Here is a 17,087-nt window from a genome sequence, read left to right on the forward strand (position 1 = left end):
ACGGTAACAGAAGGTACTGTGCAAAAAAAAAACACACAAAAGAGCACTTCAGAGCAAAAACACCTGATCTGAGCTTCCGGACAGAGGTCGCATATGGAGGATGGGGGTTTGTATCAGGATTGGTGCTATAAATCAGAAGTCAAAAGATCAGATTCCATGTGTTTTTTTTGTTGTTGCTGTTTACACATTAGGGAGAAGTTCAAATAGGTATCAGATATGCAGAAGATATGAATTGGGCTGCCTGTGTAAACTCAGCCTAATAGTGGCAGAAGATAGGCTATGTCACCAAACGGAAGCAAACTATACCAAAACCCTTACTAATTTGGGTTGTGTCCAGAAGTTTATTGCGATGGTTCACTCAAACTGTCTTAGTATTTGTTTAATAGCCCACTGTTAATACGATCCCAAACAGTTTTGCATGTCAGTAGTCAAGTTTTCAAGATGGAGCACTTTCAGCCTGACGTTCAGTGGTCCTGTGCGTACACAACTTTTAATCGTTATTCCTTTGTCTGCCAATTTACACTAAACCTGTAGTCTAGGACCACTGAGACTGAGTAAAGTCCTGAATGTTTCTCAAAGGGCTGGTTTCCCAGACACAGATGAAGCCTAGTCCTGGACTAACCAATTTTTATGGAGATTCTCAATTGAGCATGTTTTTTTAGTCCAGGACAAGGCTTCATCTGTATCCTGTAAACCAGCACATGGTGTTTGCTGAAGCTCTGTGTGGTGTAAAGACACCCATTGTCTGCCAGGGTATTGTCTTGGACTAGTTTGCAATGTAGTCTTTCCTTGATTCTTTGTGTCCTCTCTCCACCTTTATCGTGGAGGACAAACAGAATTGTAGATGCTTGTTCATTGGACATCTTAAATGTCAGCAAGCTAGTCTACTGGGAGAGAGAGAGAGCAGGGAGAGCTCATGATCTGGGATAAAATTAGGATAGGCCGAACAGGACGGCACAAAAAGTTCATGCTGAAATGACGGCAAGGAGGTTGTGTGTTTGTGTGTGTGTTCAGGAACACTGCATCTCAGCCTTCACAAGGTCACTTTCTCATAGTTCTGTGAAAGTGTTAGCTGATGTTTGAAAAGGCTTCCTATTGGCAAGGCTTTGCCAATTCAGTAAGCTCTCAGGACTTTGTATAGAATGAATCGCTTCTTAACAGCCTTCTCTATCACAATTGTAACCAATTATCTTTCATTTTCATCCTCAGAGGCAAACTTGTCAAACGCTTTTGAACAAAATGCATATTTTTGATTAGGCTAATATCCATGAAAACCTTTTAGTTTCCTGACTATAATAATGTCTTTGGTCAAATGGGAGTAGCTTACAGTGAACAAAACATACTAGTGGTCCTTATGCTGGACGTGAGCCATGTTACAATTCCCATCAAGTGGGTTAACCCTGTCGGCGCGATGTGTATGTTGTTTGCCTTTCAAGCCAGCGACCTTTCAAGCCAGCTTCCCTACCCTGCAGTTTGCTATGCTGGTGTCAGAAGTGAGATGGCGGCTTTGAAGCCATCGGAGAGCACAGCCCGGATGTGTGAGGAGGCTGAGCAGTTGAAGCACGAGGAGGTGCCTTCCCGTTCGGAGGGGGCAGTGTAGCGATCCTCGCTATATATGAGCCATGTCACAATTCCCACCAAGTGGCTTAACCCTTTTGGCGCAATGAGTGATTGCTTTTCATACCAGCGACCCGGGTTCACTTCCCTGCCCCGCCATTCGCTACAATACTATGGCTCCTTGCTCTTGAAGAAAGTATCTTGTTGCCATAGCTCCTTGCCAAATGTTAAATGTTAGCTAAGTGCTGCTATCTGTTCTGTTTTTGTATCAGGCCTGATTTGACACATTCAGACTAGTGCCATTTGAATTTGTCTTAGTTGATTTGCTCTGAAAAGATGAATTTGTCTGAACTGTGTGAAATAAGCTGTGAGTACCACACAATGGAAGGTCAAACATTAGCCATTAAGCTAAGCTAGTTGAAGGGTATTTTTAGGAAATGTCTCTACTCATACGAACCCCCTCCTAGTTTTATGAAAATGTAATATTTCTGAAAGATGTACATTATATTGTTTATATTAGCTGCTTAAGTTGTAGTTGATTCAGATCGAAATATATCCATGATATAGATATTAGGCCTACTAGACAGAGAGGGTGGGTAGACCAGAGACATATATTTAAAGAGTTTGGACATTGTCCTTTCTGCATCTAAATTTTCCTCTGGGGTAGACTATGGCTTAAAATATGAAAAAATGATTGTGTAAAAATTGAACTTGCACTTGAACCCAAATGCATTCAAACCCAGGCTGCAAGACCCCTCCCTGGAGAAATGGCCATGCAGATCTACATGGCTGATATGGGCAGCCTAGGAACCACCTTGGCTCTCTGAAACTTATTTTTTACCCTTCACTTCCCGATAAAGATCAGCTCTCTGGCAGTCTGGCTGTTCTATTTTTAGCAAAGAGCTGTGGGAGAGGGGGGAAATAGATAGGTGCTGCTGGTTGTTTGGTTCTTGTATTGGTCATGTGGAAGTATACCTCCCACTGGGCACACACTGGTTGAATCAACGTTGTTTCCATGCCATTTCAATTGAATTACATTGAACCAACATATGGATTAGACATTGAATTGGCATCTGTGCCCAGTGAGCTGTTTATTAGGAAAGACCCTTTCAGTCCACATGTGCTGAAGGCCATAATGATGAATGGCTCCCAATAGTACAAACAAGTGACTAAGCATCAGGATAGTAGTACCAATAGTACAAACAAAACGCCAATGAAACAGACGGTTAAACTGCTCTGATCAGAACCATCTCACAGATTGAGGCTCCATTTTGAGAAAAAGACTAGTTATTCTCTTCTCCTTTTCTATTTACAGCCCAATAGTATATGCAGGCTATAGCCTACTCTTCTCATTGGCTACGGTTTGTAAATTGTAATTTAACATTTTTAAAACAAATCAACTTTGAATGGGAGTGGAGTTTTCCCCCTTTGTAGATGAGAAATGAGTTTTCATTACTGTTCAGTCGAGCGTGGCACGTTTTTACGGCATGTACATCGGGGAATATGATGCGCGTAATTATAGCTATCCTCCTCTCAAGGCCTCATCCCGTTGATTGAGCTGCGCTGAGCACATCAAAGGAGACTCGCTCTCTAGTGCCACCCAACCAAGTGTAGACATTCAAAGAGATGTCACATTTTAGGCTTGAATGTCTTGATTTCCCGACGTCTTTATTTAGTTTATTTTCCGCATTGGCTAATTCCCAGCACTTTAGTAGCGTATAGGCCTATAGCTATTGCGTTAGTACATAGGCCTATGCGTTATGTTACTCCAAAAAGGGCTCTATGCTTGCTTCATGTATGGCAACACTTAAGGTTCTGTATAGAACCGAAATTGGTTCCATATAGAACCATTGCGTTCCATATAGGCTTCCATATTGGGTTCTATTTGGAACCAAAATAAAAAATGTTGGTTAAATCCAGAACCTTTTTTTCTAAGAGTGTATTGTGGTTGATCTATTCAACAAGTTAACCAGAGAGAGAGACACACTGACCTGACCAGTTCTGTTTTGCTCTTGGCAAGTGGTCCGAATCACGAGTTATTATGAGAATGTAATTGATAGCCTATGTTGCTCGAATTAAACCACTCAGCATGCCATGTAGGCTAAATCAACGTGTTGAAATACAACCCAACAAATGGAACCGAATGTTTAACTATTTTCCTGCGGTTGCTGATGTCACAGATGTAAGGTGCTGAAAGGACAGCTCCCTCGCTTTGAAAGCGCATCTCGCGTCAGTGTGAAACCAGATCGAAGATAATTCCTATAAATAATTGCACAATGAAATGTAGGAGCACACTCTGTGATGGAAATAGAACGGGAACCACATGAGACATGTTTTTCAGTCAAGCAATCTGACCTGTTGAGAACACTCATGTTCAACATCTTATTTCGGCGAATCATAAAAGCTGAAAAAAGTTGCACTAGATATTCGTTGGCATAGATTTCAACTATTTTGATTGCCAATCCAAATGTAATGAGTGATCGTTGCTACATAGCAACATGAGCACGTGTGAGAGGATCGCTAGTAACACGGACGCACACACACACTATAGCAACAGACAACCTGTGTACAGAAAGGGAGAGGGTGTGCCCTTGACGTCGTTTCTCGTCAAAGACTCACATTTCGGAGAGAACCATATCCAGGTTTGCTTACTTGCTATTCACCACGGCATTGTCATGACCTTTAACAAAAAGGGCACAGAGCTCAAGGTTACAAATCAATAATTGGAATGGTTTCGTTTGACTTCACCTGTCCAAGTGTTGAGCGGAGAAGAGAGTAAAGACACCCCCAAGGCACACATAACCGGCGCTGCCTGTGCTTGGAGCTACTGGCTGACAGATCCTTCGCACAAGGAGGAACTAGAGGGAGTCTGACACGCGATAAGATCCTCTCTTCCAAATCACCAACAACGATGAGATTGGTAAAGCACTTTCACCAAGCGCAATGAGAGCTCCAGGCTGAATTTGGAGTGGCTGCTCTCAGCTGAATCCAAAAGGGCTTTCGTGAGATTTTCTAACCCAACTGGGTGTGTACAGCACCGTGCCCGCTGTTACTCTGGACTGCACTCGATATACCTTATTTACCAAGTCATGTCTTATACAGAGCGATGGGTAAGTTCGACGACAACGAGAGGATAATCCTCAACGTTGGGGGAACCAGGCACGAGACGTACAAGAACACGCTGAGGACACTGCCGGGGACTCGGCTGGCCCTTCTTGCCTCCGATTCTGACATCGAGTCCGTTTTGGATCAGCTGCAACAAGTCCCCGGCTTCATAGAGTACAACACGCGGAACAACGAATACTTTTTTGACCGCCACCCAGGGGTATTCGCTTATGTCCTTAACTACTATCGAACCGGGAAACTCCATTGCCCAGCAGATGTTTGTGGTCCGCTGTTCGAGGAAGAGCTGTCCTTCTGGGGAATCGATGAGACGGACGTGGAGCCATGCTGCTGGATGACCTATCGCCAACACAGGGACGCCGAGGAGGCGCTCGACGTGTTCGACATAAACGTTGACAATGGAGACGACGACGAAGAGACGGGGAAAAGACTCGGAATTGAGGAAGTGGTTGATCCTAATATCAGCCGCTGGAAAAAGTGGCGACCTGTGATTTGGAATCTATTTGAGGATCCCTATTCTTCCAGAGCGGCAAGGGTAAGAGCGCGCGCTTGTGTGGAGAGCTCACATAACAGTCCATGCACAACAAGTTCCCCCGATTCCTTCTTTGCACAGAAAAGTGTAATTACATTAGACATCAATTCCTCCTAATAAAATAAAAATTATTACACAAATATAACATACATTATACATTATTAACATTTTTAAATTCGTTGTAAGGGACATAGGTTGTCTGCTTATTCACATTTCAGTGTGCATAAAATATGATTTCCCCACGACTGCTTTCATAATCACCTTTTAAACTTGAATATAGTTCAAATAATGAAACTCGATATTTTTCCTCTTTTTGTCATACACAAGTATGCATCTAAACATATCAATGCACTAGACTTGTGGTGCGTAAATACATATTTAAGTTAAGCTACACTACCGATCCATGATAATGAGAATCAAGTAGAAATATTTCACGAATTAGATGACAGTTTTTTTTCCTGATACCACCAAATGAGTTTTTTTCTTCTGTCGGTTGGGTTTGTTTGGTATTGAGCATGACGTGTGGTAGAGGGGTGATGGAATGGTCCATCGCTCAACAGAGATAGGCGAATGTAGAACCTGTGGTTAGACACACCACCATATTACCAAATCGAGCCGTTTATCTGCAGTCCTACACCAGAAACATTACGTATTTGTACCATTTATCTGCAGTCCTACACCAGAAACATTACGTATTTGGCCTTAAGCCTACATTTACGAACAAGATTCGGGCGGTTATTTATTTAAAATTATTAATTCATTTCAAAATATAAGTTTAAAACATATCAATTCATTTTAAATGTTTACCGCAATAACTCACGACATGAGCCTAAATTCGATCATTGCAACAATGTAAACATGACCTTGAATTGATTGCTTTTGATTGAAATGCTTATGGGCAATTTTACCTGTTGGAGTGAGATGTGCCCCGCATATTAATAGCCTGTGAGAGAAAGTATTTCAGAATCTTTACGTATCGCAGAGGGCATTAGACTAATTGTCACTTACAATTGACTCTTTTGCATACTTGGTTATCTATCAGTTATTTATTGTTGATTTAAGTCGAATTCTATAGGTTGCTGTCAATCATTTGTTCATTGTACACCTGGCAAACGTGTCTTCTCTTCCTGAAATGTTAGGGTGAGCCTCCTACATATATATCTACCTACCAGTCCACACCTTATCCATGCGAACTGTATGCTCACATGACCAGTGAAGGACCTGTGTTTACTGGCCTGCAGTTGTTTTGCTCAATAGGCAGTAAATAACCATCTCATTGGCCGACTGGCTGTGGAGTCAGCGCTCCAGAGGCTCCTGGCCACTGTCATGTCACAATGTGTACCCCATCCTTTTCGGAGTCTAATATGACCTCCTGTCTCATCTCCCTCCTTCCTAAACGGCCTTGTTTATATCCAGCTCATCTCTCACTGGCAGGAGGCCCATTAATAGCATCTCCCTGGGGAGATTGTGCTGATGATGGTGCCTTGAAACAGACAGGTCCGTCTTGAGCTAATAGAATAATGAAGCCAGCAAAGCTTGTCACTCAGAGTAGGAGTGCTGATCTAGGATCAGATCCCCACTACCCATGTAATAATTTTCCATTATGATCGAAAAGGCACAACTGATCCTATATCCGTCCTGGGCTAAAGGCTAGCGCTACCGCTTACAATGAACGGGACATGGACTCATGCAATAAATCCCACTACGACCTCTGACGAGAGACATCAAACATGCAAAATGACAATATAGGAGGAAGGTCGCTTCGAGGAATATAACATTGTACATTGCGTGAAAGCCCATATGACTGTGTGATCTCGCTTTCCATGGCCGATGTGAGCAAAACGTTAAAACAGGTTAGCAATCATAAGGCCGCCAGGCCAAATGGAATACCAGGGAGTGTTCTCAAAGCCTGCGCAGACCAGCTGGCAGGTGTCTTCACAGAGATTTTCAATCTCTCCTTGTCCCAGTCTGTAATCCCAACATCATTTTAATTGACCACCGTTGTCCCTGTTCCCAAGAGCTCCAAGGTAACCTACCTAAATGACTATCGCCCTGTAGCACTCACATCTGTAATTATGAAGTGCTTTGAAAGGCTGGTCATGTCACACAACAACACCATGGCCGTGCATGACTCCAACACCATCATCATGAGTCAGCCAACAGGGAGGAGGTCAGAGACTTAGCAGTGTGGTGCCAGGACAACAATCTCTCCCTCAATGTTAGTAAGACCAAGGAGCTGATTGTGGACTATAGAAGAAAGAGGGGAGAGCACACTCCCATCCACATCGACAGAGCTTTTGTGGAGCGGGTCGAGAGCTTCAAGTTCCTTGGTGTCCACATCATTAAGGACTTAAAATGGTCCACACACACCCGCACAGTTATGAAGAGGGCACGACAACACCTCTTCCCCCTCAGGAGACTGAAAAGATTTGTCATGGGCCCTCAGATCCTCAAAAAGTTCTACAGCTGCACCATTGAGAGCATCTTGACTAGCTGCATCACCACTTGGTATGGCAATATCACCGCCCTTGACAGCAAATCGCTACAAAGGGTGGTGCGGACCGGAAAACGGTATCGAAGCGTTGGCTCTCAGACCAACAAGCTCAGAGACAGCTTCTACCCCAAGCCATAAGGCTGCGAAATAGCCAGACTGCGAAATAGTCAATTAATGTTACCCGAACTGTCTGCACTGACTCTATCTTGCCCTGAACCTGTGCACATCCACTTTATATACACACAATATACACACTCACTCACACACACTAAGCTTTTACACCGACACAAAACCCTCACACATTCACAAACACTACACACACACACGCATACCCACACAACACAAACACACACACATACATACATACACGCACATTCACACAGACACACTTTTACACTCATTATTTGCTGCTGCTACTCCGCTCTTTATTTTACCCTTATTATTATCTACCCTGATGCCTAGTCACTTTACCCTGCCTTCATGTACACATCTACCTCAAATACCTTATTATTATCTATCCTGATGTCTAGTCACTTTATCCTGCCTTCATGTACATATCTACCTCAAATACCTTATTATTATCTATCCTGATGTCTAGTCACTTTACCCTGCCTTCATGTACACATCTACCTCAAATACCTTATTATTATCTATCCTGATGTCTAGTCACTTTATCCTGCCTTCATGTACATATCTACCTCAAATACCTTATTATTATCTATCCTGATGTCTAGTCACTTTACCCTGCCTTCATGTACACATCTACCTCAAATACCTTATTATTATCTATCCTGATGTCTAGTCACTTTATCCTGCCTTCATGTACATATCTACCTCAAATACCTTATTATTATCTATCCGGATGCCTAGTCACTTTACCCTGCCTTCATGTACATATCTACCTCAAATACCTTATTATTATCTATCCTGATGTCTAGTCACTTTACCCTGCCTTCATGTACATATCTACCTCAAATACCTTATTATTATCTATCCTGATGCCTAGTCACTTTACCCTGCCTTCATGTACATATCTACCTCAAATACCTTATTATTGTCTATCCTGATGTCTAGTCACTTTACCCTGCCTTCATGTACACATCTACCTCAAATACCTTATTATTATCTATCCTGATGTCTAGTCACTTTACCCTGCCTTCATGTACACATCTACCTCAAATACCTTATTATTATCTATCCTGATGTCGAGTCACTTTACCCTGCCTTCATGTACACATCTACCTCAAATACCTTATTATTATCTATCCTGATGTCTAGTCACTTTACCCTGCCTTCATGTACATATCTACCTCAAATACCTTATTATTATCTATCCTGATGCCTAGTCACTTTACACTGCCTTCACGTACACATCTACCTCAAATACCTTATTATTATCTATCCTGATGCCTAGTCACTTTACCCTGCCTTCACGTACATATCTACCTCAAATACCTTATTATTATCTATCCTGATGTCTAGTCACTTTACCCTGCCTTCACGTACACATCTACCTCAAATACCTTATTATTATCTATCCTGATGTCTAGTCACTTTACCCTGCCTTCATGTACACATCTACCTCAAATACCTTATTATCTATCCTGATGCCTAGTCACTTTACCCTGCCTTCATGTACACATCTACCTCAAATACCTTATTATTATCTATCCTGATGCCTAGTCACTTTACACTGCCTTCACGTACACATCTACCTCAAATACCTTATTATTATCTATCCTGATGTCTAGTCACTTTACCCTGCCTTCATGTGCATATCTACCTCAAATACCTTATTATTATCTATCCTGATGTCTAGTCACTTTACCCTGCCTTCATGTACATATCTACCTCAAATACCTTATTATTATCTATCCTGATGCCTAGTCACTTTACCCTGCCTTCATGTACACATCTACCTCAAATACCTTATTATTATCTATCCTGATGCCTAGTCACTTTACACTGCCTTCACGTACACATCTACCTCAAATACCTTATTATTATCTATCCTGATGTCTAGTCACTTTACCCTGCCTTCATGTGCATATCTACCTCAAATACCTTATTATTATCTATCCTGATGCCTAGTCACTTTACCCTGCCTTCATGTACATATCTACCTCAAATACCTTATTATTATCTATCCTGATGCCTAGTCACTTTACCCTGCCTTCATGTACATATCTACCTCAAATACCTTATTATTATCTATCCTGATGCCTAGTCACTTTACCCTGCCTTCATGTACACATCTACCTCAAATACCTTATTATTATCTATCCTGATGTCTAGTCACTTTACCCTGCCTTCATGTACACATCTACCTCAAATACCTTATTGTTATCTATCCTGATGTCTAGTCACTTTACCCTGCCTTCATGTACACATCTACCTCAAATACCTTATTATTATCTATCCTGATGTCTAGTCACTTTACCCTGCCTTCATGTACACATCTACCTCAAATACCTTATTATTATCTATCCTGATGTCGAGTCACTTTACCCTGCCTTCATGTACACATCTACCTCAAATACCTTATTATTATCTATCCTGATGTCTAGTCACTTTACCCTGCCTTCATGTACACATCTACCTCAAATACCTTATTATTATCTATCCTGATGCCTAGTCACTTTACCCTGCCTTCATGTACACATCTACCTCAAATACCTTATTATTATCTATCTTGATGCCTAGTCACTTTACACTGCCTTCACGTACACATCTACCTCAAATACCTTATTATTATCTATCCTGATGCCTAGTCACTTTACCCTGCCTTCATGTACATATCTACCTCAAATACCTTATTATTATCTGCCCTGATGCCTAGTCACTTTACCCTGCCTTCATGTACATATCTACCTCAAATACCTTATTATTATCTATCCTGATGCCTAGTCACTTTACTCTGCCTTCATGTACATATCTACCTCAAATACCTTATTATTATCTATCCTGATGTCTAGTCACTTTACCCTGCCTTCATGTACATATCTACCTCAAATACCTTATTATTATCTATCCTGATGTCTAGTCACTTTACCCTGCCTTCATGTACATATCTACCTCAAATACCTTATTATTATCTATCCTGATGTCTAGTCACTTTACCCTGCCTTCATGTACACATCTACCTCAAATACCTTATTATTATCTATCCTGATGTCTAGTCACTTTACCCTGCCTTCATGTACATATCTACCTCAAATACCTTATTATTGTCTATCCTGATGTCTAGTCACTTTACCCTGCCTTCATGTACACATCTACCTCAAATACCTTATTATTATCTATCCTGATGTCTAGTCACTTTACCCTGCCTTCATGTACACATCTACCTCAAATACCTTATTATTATCTATCCTGATGTCGAGTCACTTTACCCTGCCTTCATGTACACATCTACCTCAAATACCTTATTATTATCTATCCTGATGTCTAGTCACTTTACCCTGCCTTCATGTACATATCTACCTCAAATACCTTATTATTATCTATCCTGATGCCTAGTCACTTTACACTGCCTTCACGTACACATCTACCTCAAATACCTTATTATTATCTATCCTGATGCCTAGTCACTTTACCCTGCCTTCACGTACATATCTACCTCAAATACCTTATTATTATCTATCCTGATGTCTAGTCACTTTACCCTGCCTTCACGTACACATCTACCTCAAATACCTTATTATTATCTATCCTGATGTCTAGTCACTTTACCCTGCCTTCATGTACACATCTACCTCAAATACCTTATTATCTATCCTGATGCCTAGTCACTTTACCCTGCCTTCATGTACACATCTACCTCAAATACCTTATTATTATCTATCCTGATGCCTAGTCACTTTACACTGCCTTCACGTACACATCTACCTCAAATACCTTATTATTATCTATCCTGATGTCTAGTCACTTTACCCTGCCTTCATGTGCATATCTACCTCAAATACCTTATTATTATCTATCCTGATGTCTAGTCACTTTACCCTGCCTTCATGTACATATCTACCTCAAATACCTTATTATTATCTATCCTGATGCCTAGTCACTTTACCCTGCCTTCATGTACACATCTACCTCAAATACCTTATTATTATCTATCCTGATGCCTAGTCACTTTACACTGCCTTCACGTACACATCTACCTCAAATACCTTATTATTATCTATCCTGATGTCTAGTCACTTTACCCTGCCTTCATGTGCATATCTACCTCAAATACCTTATTATTATCTATCCTGATGCCTAGTCACTTTACCCTGCCTTCATGTACATATCTACCTCAATACCTTATTATTATCTATCCTGATGCCTAGTCACTTTACCCTGCCTTCATGTACATATCTACCTCAAATACCTTATTATTATCTATCCTGATGCCTAGTCACTTTACCCTGCCTTCATGTACACATCTACCTCAAATACCTTATTATTATCTATCCTGATGTCTAGTCACTTTACCCTGCCTTCATGTACACATCTACCTCAAATACCTTATTGTTATCTATCCTGATGTCTAGTCACTTTACCCTGCCTTCATGTACACATCTACCTCAAATACCTTATTATTATCTATCCTGATGTCTAGTCACTTTACCCTGCCTTCATGTACACATCTACCTCAAATACCTTATTATTATCTATCCTGATGTCGAGTCACTTTACCCTGCCTTCATGTACACATCTACCTCAAATACCTTATTATTATCTATCCTGATGTCTAGTCACTTTACCCTGCCTTCATGTACACATCTACCTCAAATACCTTATTATTATCTATCCTGATGCCTAGTCACTTTACCCTGCCTTCATGTACACATCTACCTCAAATACCTTATTATTATCTATCCTGATGCCTAGTCACTTTACACTGCCTTCACGTACACATCTACCTCAAATACCTTATTATTATCTATCCTGATGTCTAGTCACTTTATCCTGCCTTCACGTACACATCTACCTCAAATACCTTATTATTATCTATCCTGATGTCTAGTCACTTTACCCTGCCTTCACGTACACATCTACCTCAAATACCTTATTATTATCTATCCTCATGCCTAGTCACTTTACCCTGCCTTCACGTACACATCTACCTCAAATACCTTATTATTATCTATCCTGATGCCTAGTCACTTTACCCTGCCTTCATGTACACATCTACCTCAAATACCTTATTATTATCTATCCTGATGCCTAGTCACTTTACCCTGCCTTCATGTACACATCTACCTCAAATACCTTATTATTATCTATCCTGATGTCCTAGTCACTTTATCCTGCCTTCATGTACACATCTACCTCAAATACCTTATTATTATCTATCCTGATGTCTAGTCACTTTACCCTGCCTTCATGTGCATATCTACCTCAAATACCTTATTATTATCTATCCTGATGTCTAGTCACTTTACCCTGCCTTCATGTACATATCTACCTCAAATACCTTATTATTATCTATCCTGATGTCTAGTCACTTTACCCTGCCTTCATGTACATATCTACCTCAAATACCTTATTATTATCTATCCTGATGTCTCGTCACTTTACCCTGCCTTCATGTACATATCTACCTCAAATACCTTATTATTATCTATCCTGATGTCTAGTCACTTTACCCTGCCTTCATGTACATATCTACCTCAAATACCTTATTATTATCTATCCTGATGCTTAGTCACTTTACCCTGCCTTCATGTACATATCTACCTCAAATACCTTATTATTATCTATCCTGATGCCTAGTCACTTTACCCTGCCTTCATGTACATATCTACCTCAAATACCTTATTATTATCTATCCTGATGCCTAGTCACTTTACCCTGCCTTCATGTACACATCTACCTCAAATACCTTATTATTATCTATCCTGATGCCTAGTCACTTTACCCTGCCTTCATGTACACATCTACCTCAAATACCTTATTATCTATCCTGATGTCTAGTCACTTTACCCTGCCTTCATGTACATATCTACCTCAAATACCTTATTATTATCTATCCTTATGTCTAGTCACTTTACCCTGCCTTCATGTACATATCTACCTCAAATACCTTATTATTATCTATCCTGATGCCTAGTCACTTTACCCTGCCTTCATGTACATATCTACCTCAAATACCTTATTATCTATCCTGATGCTGTAACGGTCATTCTCCTCCTCTTCGTCTGAAGAGGAGGAGTAGGGATTGGACCAAAGCGCAGCGTGGAATGTGGACATAATGATGTTTATTAAAGTAAAGACGAAACACGAAACACTTCAACAACCTACAAAACAAATAAACGATGTAGACAGACCTGGACTTGAGAACTTACAATATACGAAGAACGCACGAACAGGAACAGACTACATACACGAACGACAAACCGAAACAGTCCCGTGTGGTGCAACATACACAGACACGGAAGACAACACCCACAACAAACAATGTGAAACAACCTACCTATATATGGTTCTCAATCAGAGGAAAACGACAACCACCTGCCTCTGATTGAGAGCCATACAAGGTCAATTAACACTGACACTTAACATAGAACAAACAACACAGACTGCCCACCCAGCTCACGTCCTGACCCACTAAACACAACAATACAAAAGGAAACAAGGTCAGGAACGTGACAGATGCCTAGTCACTTTACCCTGCCTTCATGTAAACATCTTACCTCAAATACCTTATTATTATCTATCCTGATGTCTAGTCACTTTACCCTGCCTTCATGTACACATCTACCTCAAATACCTTATTATTATCTATCCTGATGTCTAGTCACTTTACCCTGCCTTCATGTACACATCCACCTCAAATACCTTATTATTATCTATCCTGATGCCTAGTCACTTTTACCCTGCCTTCATGTACACATCTACCTCAAATACCTTATTATTATCTATCCTGATGCCTAGTCACTTTACCCTGCCTTCATGTACACATCTACCTCAAATACCTTATTATTATCTATCCTGATGCCCTAGTCACTTTACCCTGCCTTCATGTAAACATCTACCTCAAATACCTTATTATTATCTATCCTGATGCTTAGTCACTTTACACTGCCTTCATTTACACATCTACCTCAAATACCCTTATTATTATCTATCCTGATGCCTAGTCACTTTACCCTTGCCGTCATGTAAACATCTACCTCAAATACCTTATTATTATCTATCCTGATGCTTAGTCACTTTTACCCTGCCTTCATGTACACATCTACCCTCAAATACCTTATATTATCTATCCTGATGCTTAGTGACTTTTACCCTGCCTTCATGTACATATCTCCCTCAAATACATACTCCCTGTAAATAGCCCCACATTGATCTGGTACTGGTACTTCCTGTATATAGCTCCACATTGATCTGTACTGGTACACCAATGTATATAGCTCCACATTGATCTGGTTACTGGTACTCCCTGTATATAACTCCACATTGATCTGGTACTTTCCGGTTTATAGCTCCACGTTGATCTGGTACTGGTACTCCCTGTATATAGCTCCACATTGATCTGGTACTGGTACTCCCTGTATATAGCTCAACATTGATCTGGTACTGGTACTCCCTGTATATAGCTCCACATGATCTGGTACTGGTACTCCCTGTATATAGCTCCGCATTGATCTGGTAATGGTACTCCCTGTATATAGCTCCACATTGATCTGGTACTGGTACTCCCTGTATATAACTCCACATTGATCTGGTACTGGTACTCCCTGTATATAGCTCCACATTGATCTGGTATGGTACTCCCTGTATATAGCTCCACATTGATCTGGTACTGGTTACTCTCTGTATATAACTCCACATTGATCTGGTACTGGTACTCCCTGTATATAGCTCCACATTGATCTGGTCTGGTCCTCCCTGTGTATAGCTCCACATTGATCTGGTACTGGTACTCCATGTATATACCTCAACATTGATCTGGTACTGGTACTCCCTGTATATAGCTCCACATTGATCTGGTACTCCCTGTTTATAGCTCACATTGATCTGGTACTGGTACTCCCTGTATATAGCTCCACATTGATTGGTACTCCCTGTATATAGCTCTACATGATCTGGTACTGGTACTCCATGTATATAGCTCCACATTGATCTGGTACTCCCTGTTTATAGCTCCACATTGATCTGGTACTCCCTGTTTATAGCTCCACATTGATCTGCACTCCCTGTATATAGCTCTACATTGATCTGGTACTGGTACTCCATGTATATAGCTCCACATTGATCTGGTACTGGTACTCCATGTATATAGCTCCACATTGATCTGGTACTGGTACTCCCTGTTTATAGCTCAACATTGATCTGGTACTGGTACTCCTGTATGTGGCTCCACATTGATCTGGTACACCATGTATATAGCTCCACATTGATCTGGTACTGGTACTCCCTGTATATAGCCCCACATTGATCTGGTACTGGTACTCCCTGTATGTGGCTCCACATTGATCTGGTACTGGTACTCCCTGTATATAGCTCTACATGATCTGGTACTGGTACTCCCTGTGTGGCTCCACATTGATCGTGTACTGGTACTCCTGTATATAGCTCCACATTGATCTGGTACTGGTACTTCCTGTATATAGCTCTACATTGATTGGTACTGGTACTTACCCTGTATGTGGCTCCACATTGATCTGGTACTGGTACACCCTGTATAGCTCCACATTGATCTGGTACTGGTACTCCCTGTAGATAGCTCCACATTGATCTGGTACTGGTACTCCATGTATATAGCTCCACATTGATCTGGTACTGGTACTCCCTGTATATAGCCCCACATTGATCTGGTACTGGTACTCCCTGTATATAGCTCCACATTGATCTGGTACTGGTACTCCATGTATATAGCTCCACATTGATCTGTACTGGTATCTCCCTTATATAGCGCCACATTGATCTGGTACTGGTACTCTGTATATAGCTCCACATTGATCTGGTACTGGTACTCCTGTTTATAGCTCCACATTGATCTGGTACTCCCTGTATATAAGTCCACATTGATCTGGTACTGGTACTCCCTGTTTATAGCTCCACATTTGATCTGGTACTGGTATACTCCCTGTATGTGGCTCCACATTGATCTGGTACTGGTACTCCCTGTATATAGCTCCACATTGATCTGGTACTGGTTACTCCCTGTATATAGCTCCACATTGATCTGGTACTCCCTGTATAATAGCTCCACATTGATCTGGTACTGGTACTCCCTGTATATAACTCCACATTGATCTGGTACTGGTACTCCCTGTATATAGCTCCACATGATCTGGTACTGGTACTCCCTGTATATAGCTCCACATTGATCTGGTACTGGTACTCTCTGTATATAACTCCACATTGATCTGGTACTGGTACTCCCTG

The 17,087-nt window shown here is 41.1% G+C and overlaps 1 protein-coding gene across 1 annotated transcript in view; it reads left to right on the forward strand.

Moving 5' to 3' along the window:
- The first annotated feature begins 4,663 nt into the window (after positions 1 to 4,663).
- The window catches only part of LOC120049175 (potassium voltage-gated channel subfamily C member 2-like), an 18,112-nt gene continuing 5,688 nt past the window's right edge, over positions 4,664 to 17,087 (forward strand). The window contains exon 1 of the mRNA XM_038995404.1: positions 4,664 to 5,231. Coding sequence (XP_038851332.1) covers positions 4,664 to 5,231 — 568 coding nt within the window. The remainder of the gene's footprint in view (positions 5,232 to 17,087) is intronic.

The sequence above is a fragment of the Salvelinus namaycush genome, chromosome 6, assembly GCF_016432855.1.
Source record: "Salvelinus namaycush isolate Seneca chromosome 6, SaNama_1.0, whole genome shotgun sequence".
NCBI classification, from domain to species: Eukaryota; Metazoa; Chordata; class Actinopteri; order Salmoniformes; family Salmonidae; genus Salvelinus; species Salvelinus namaycush.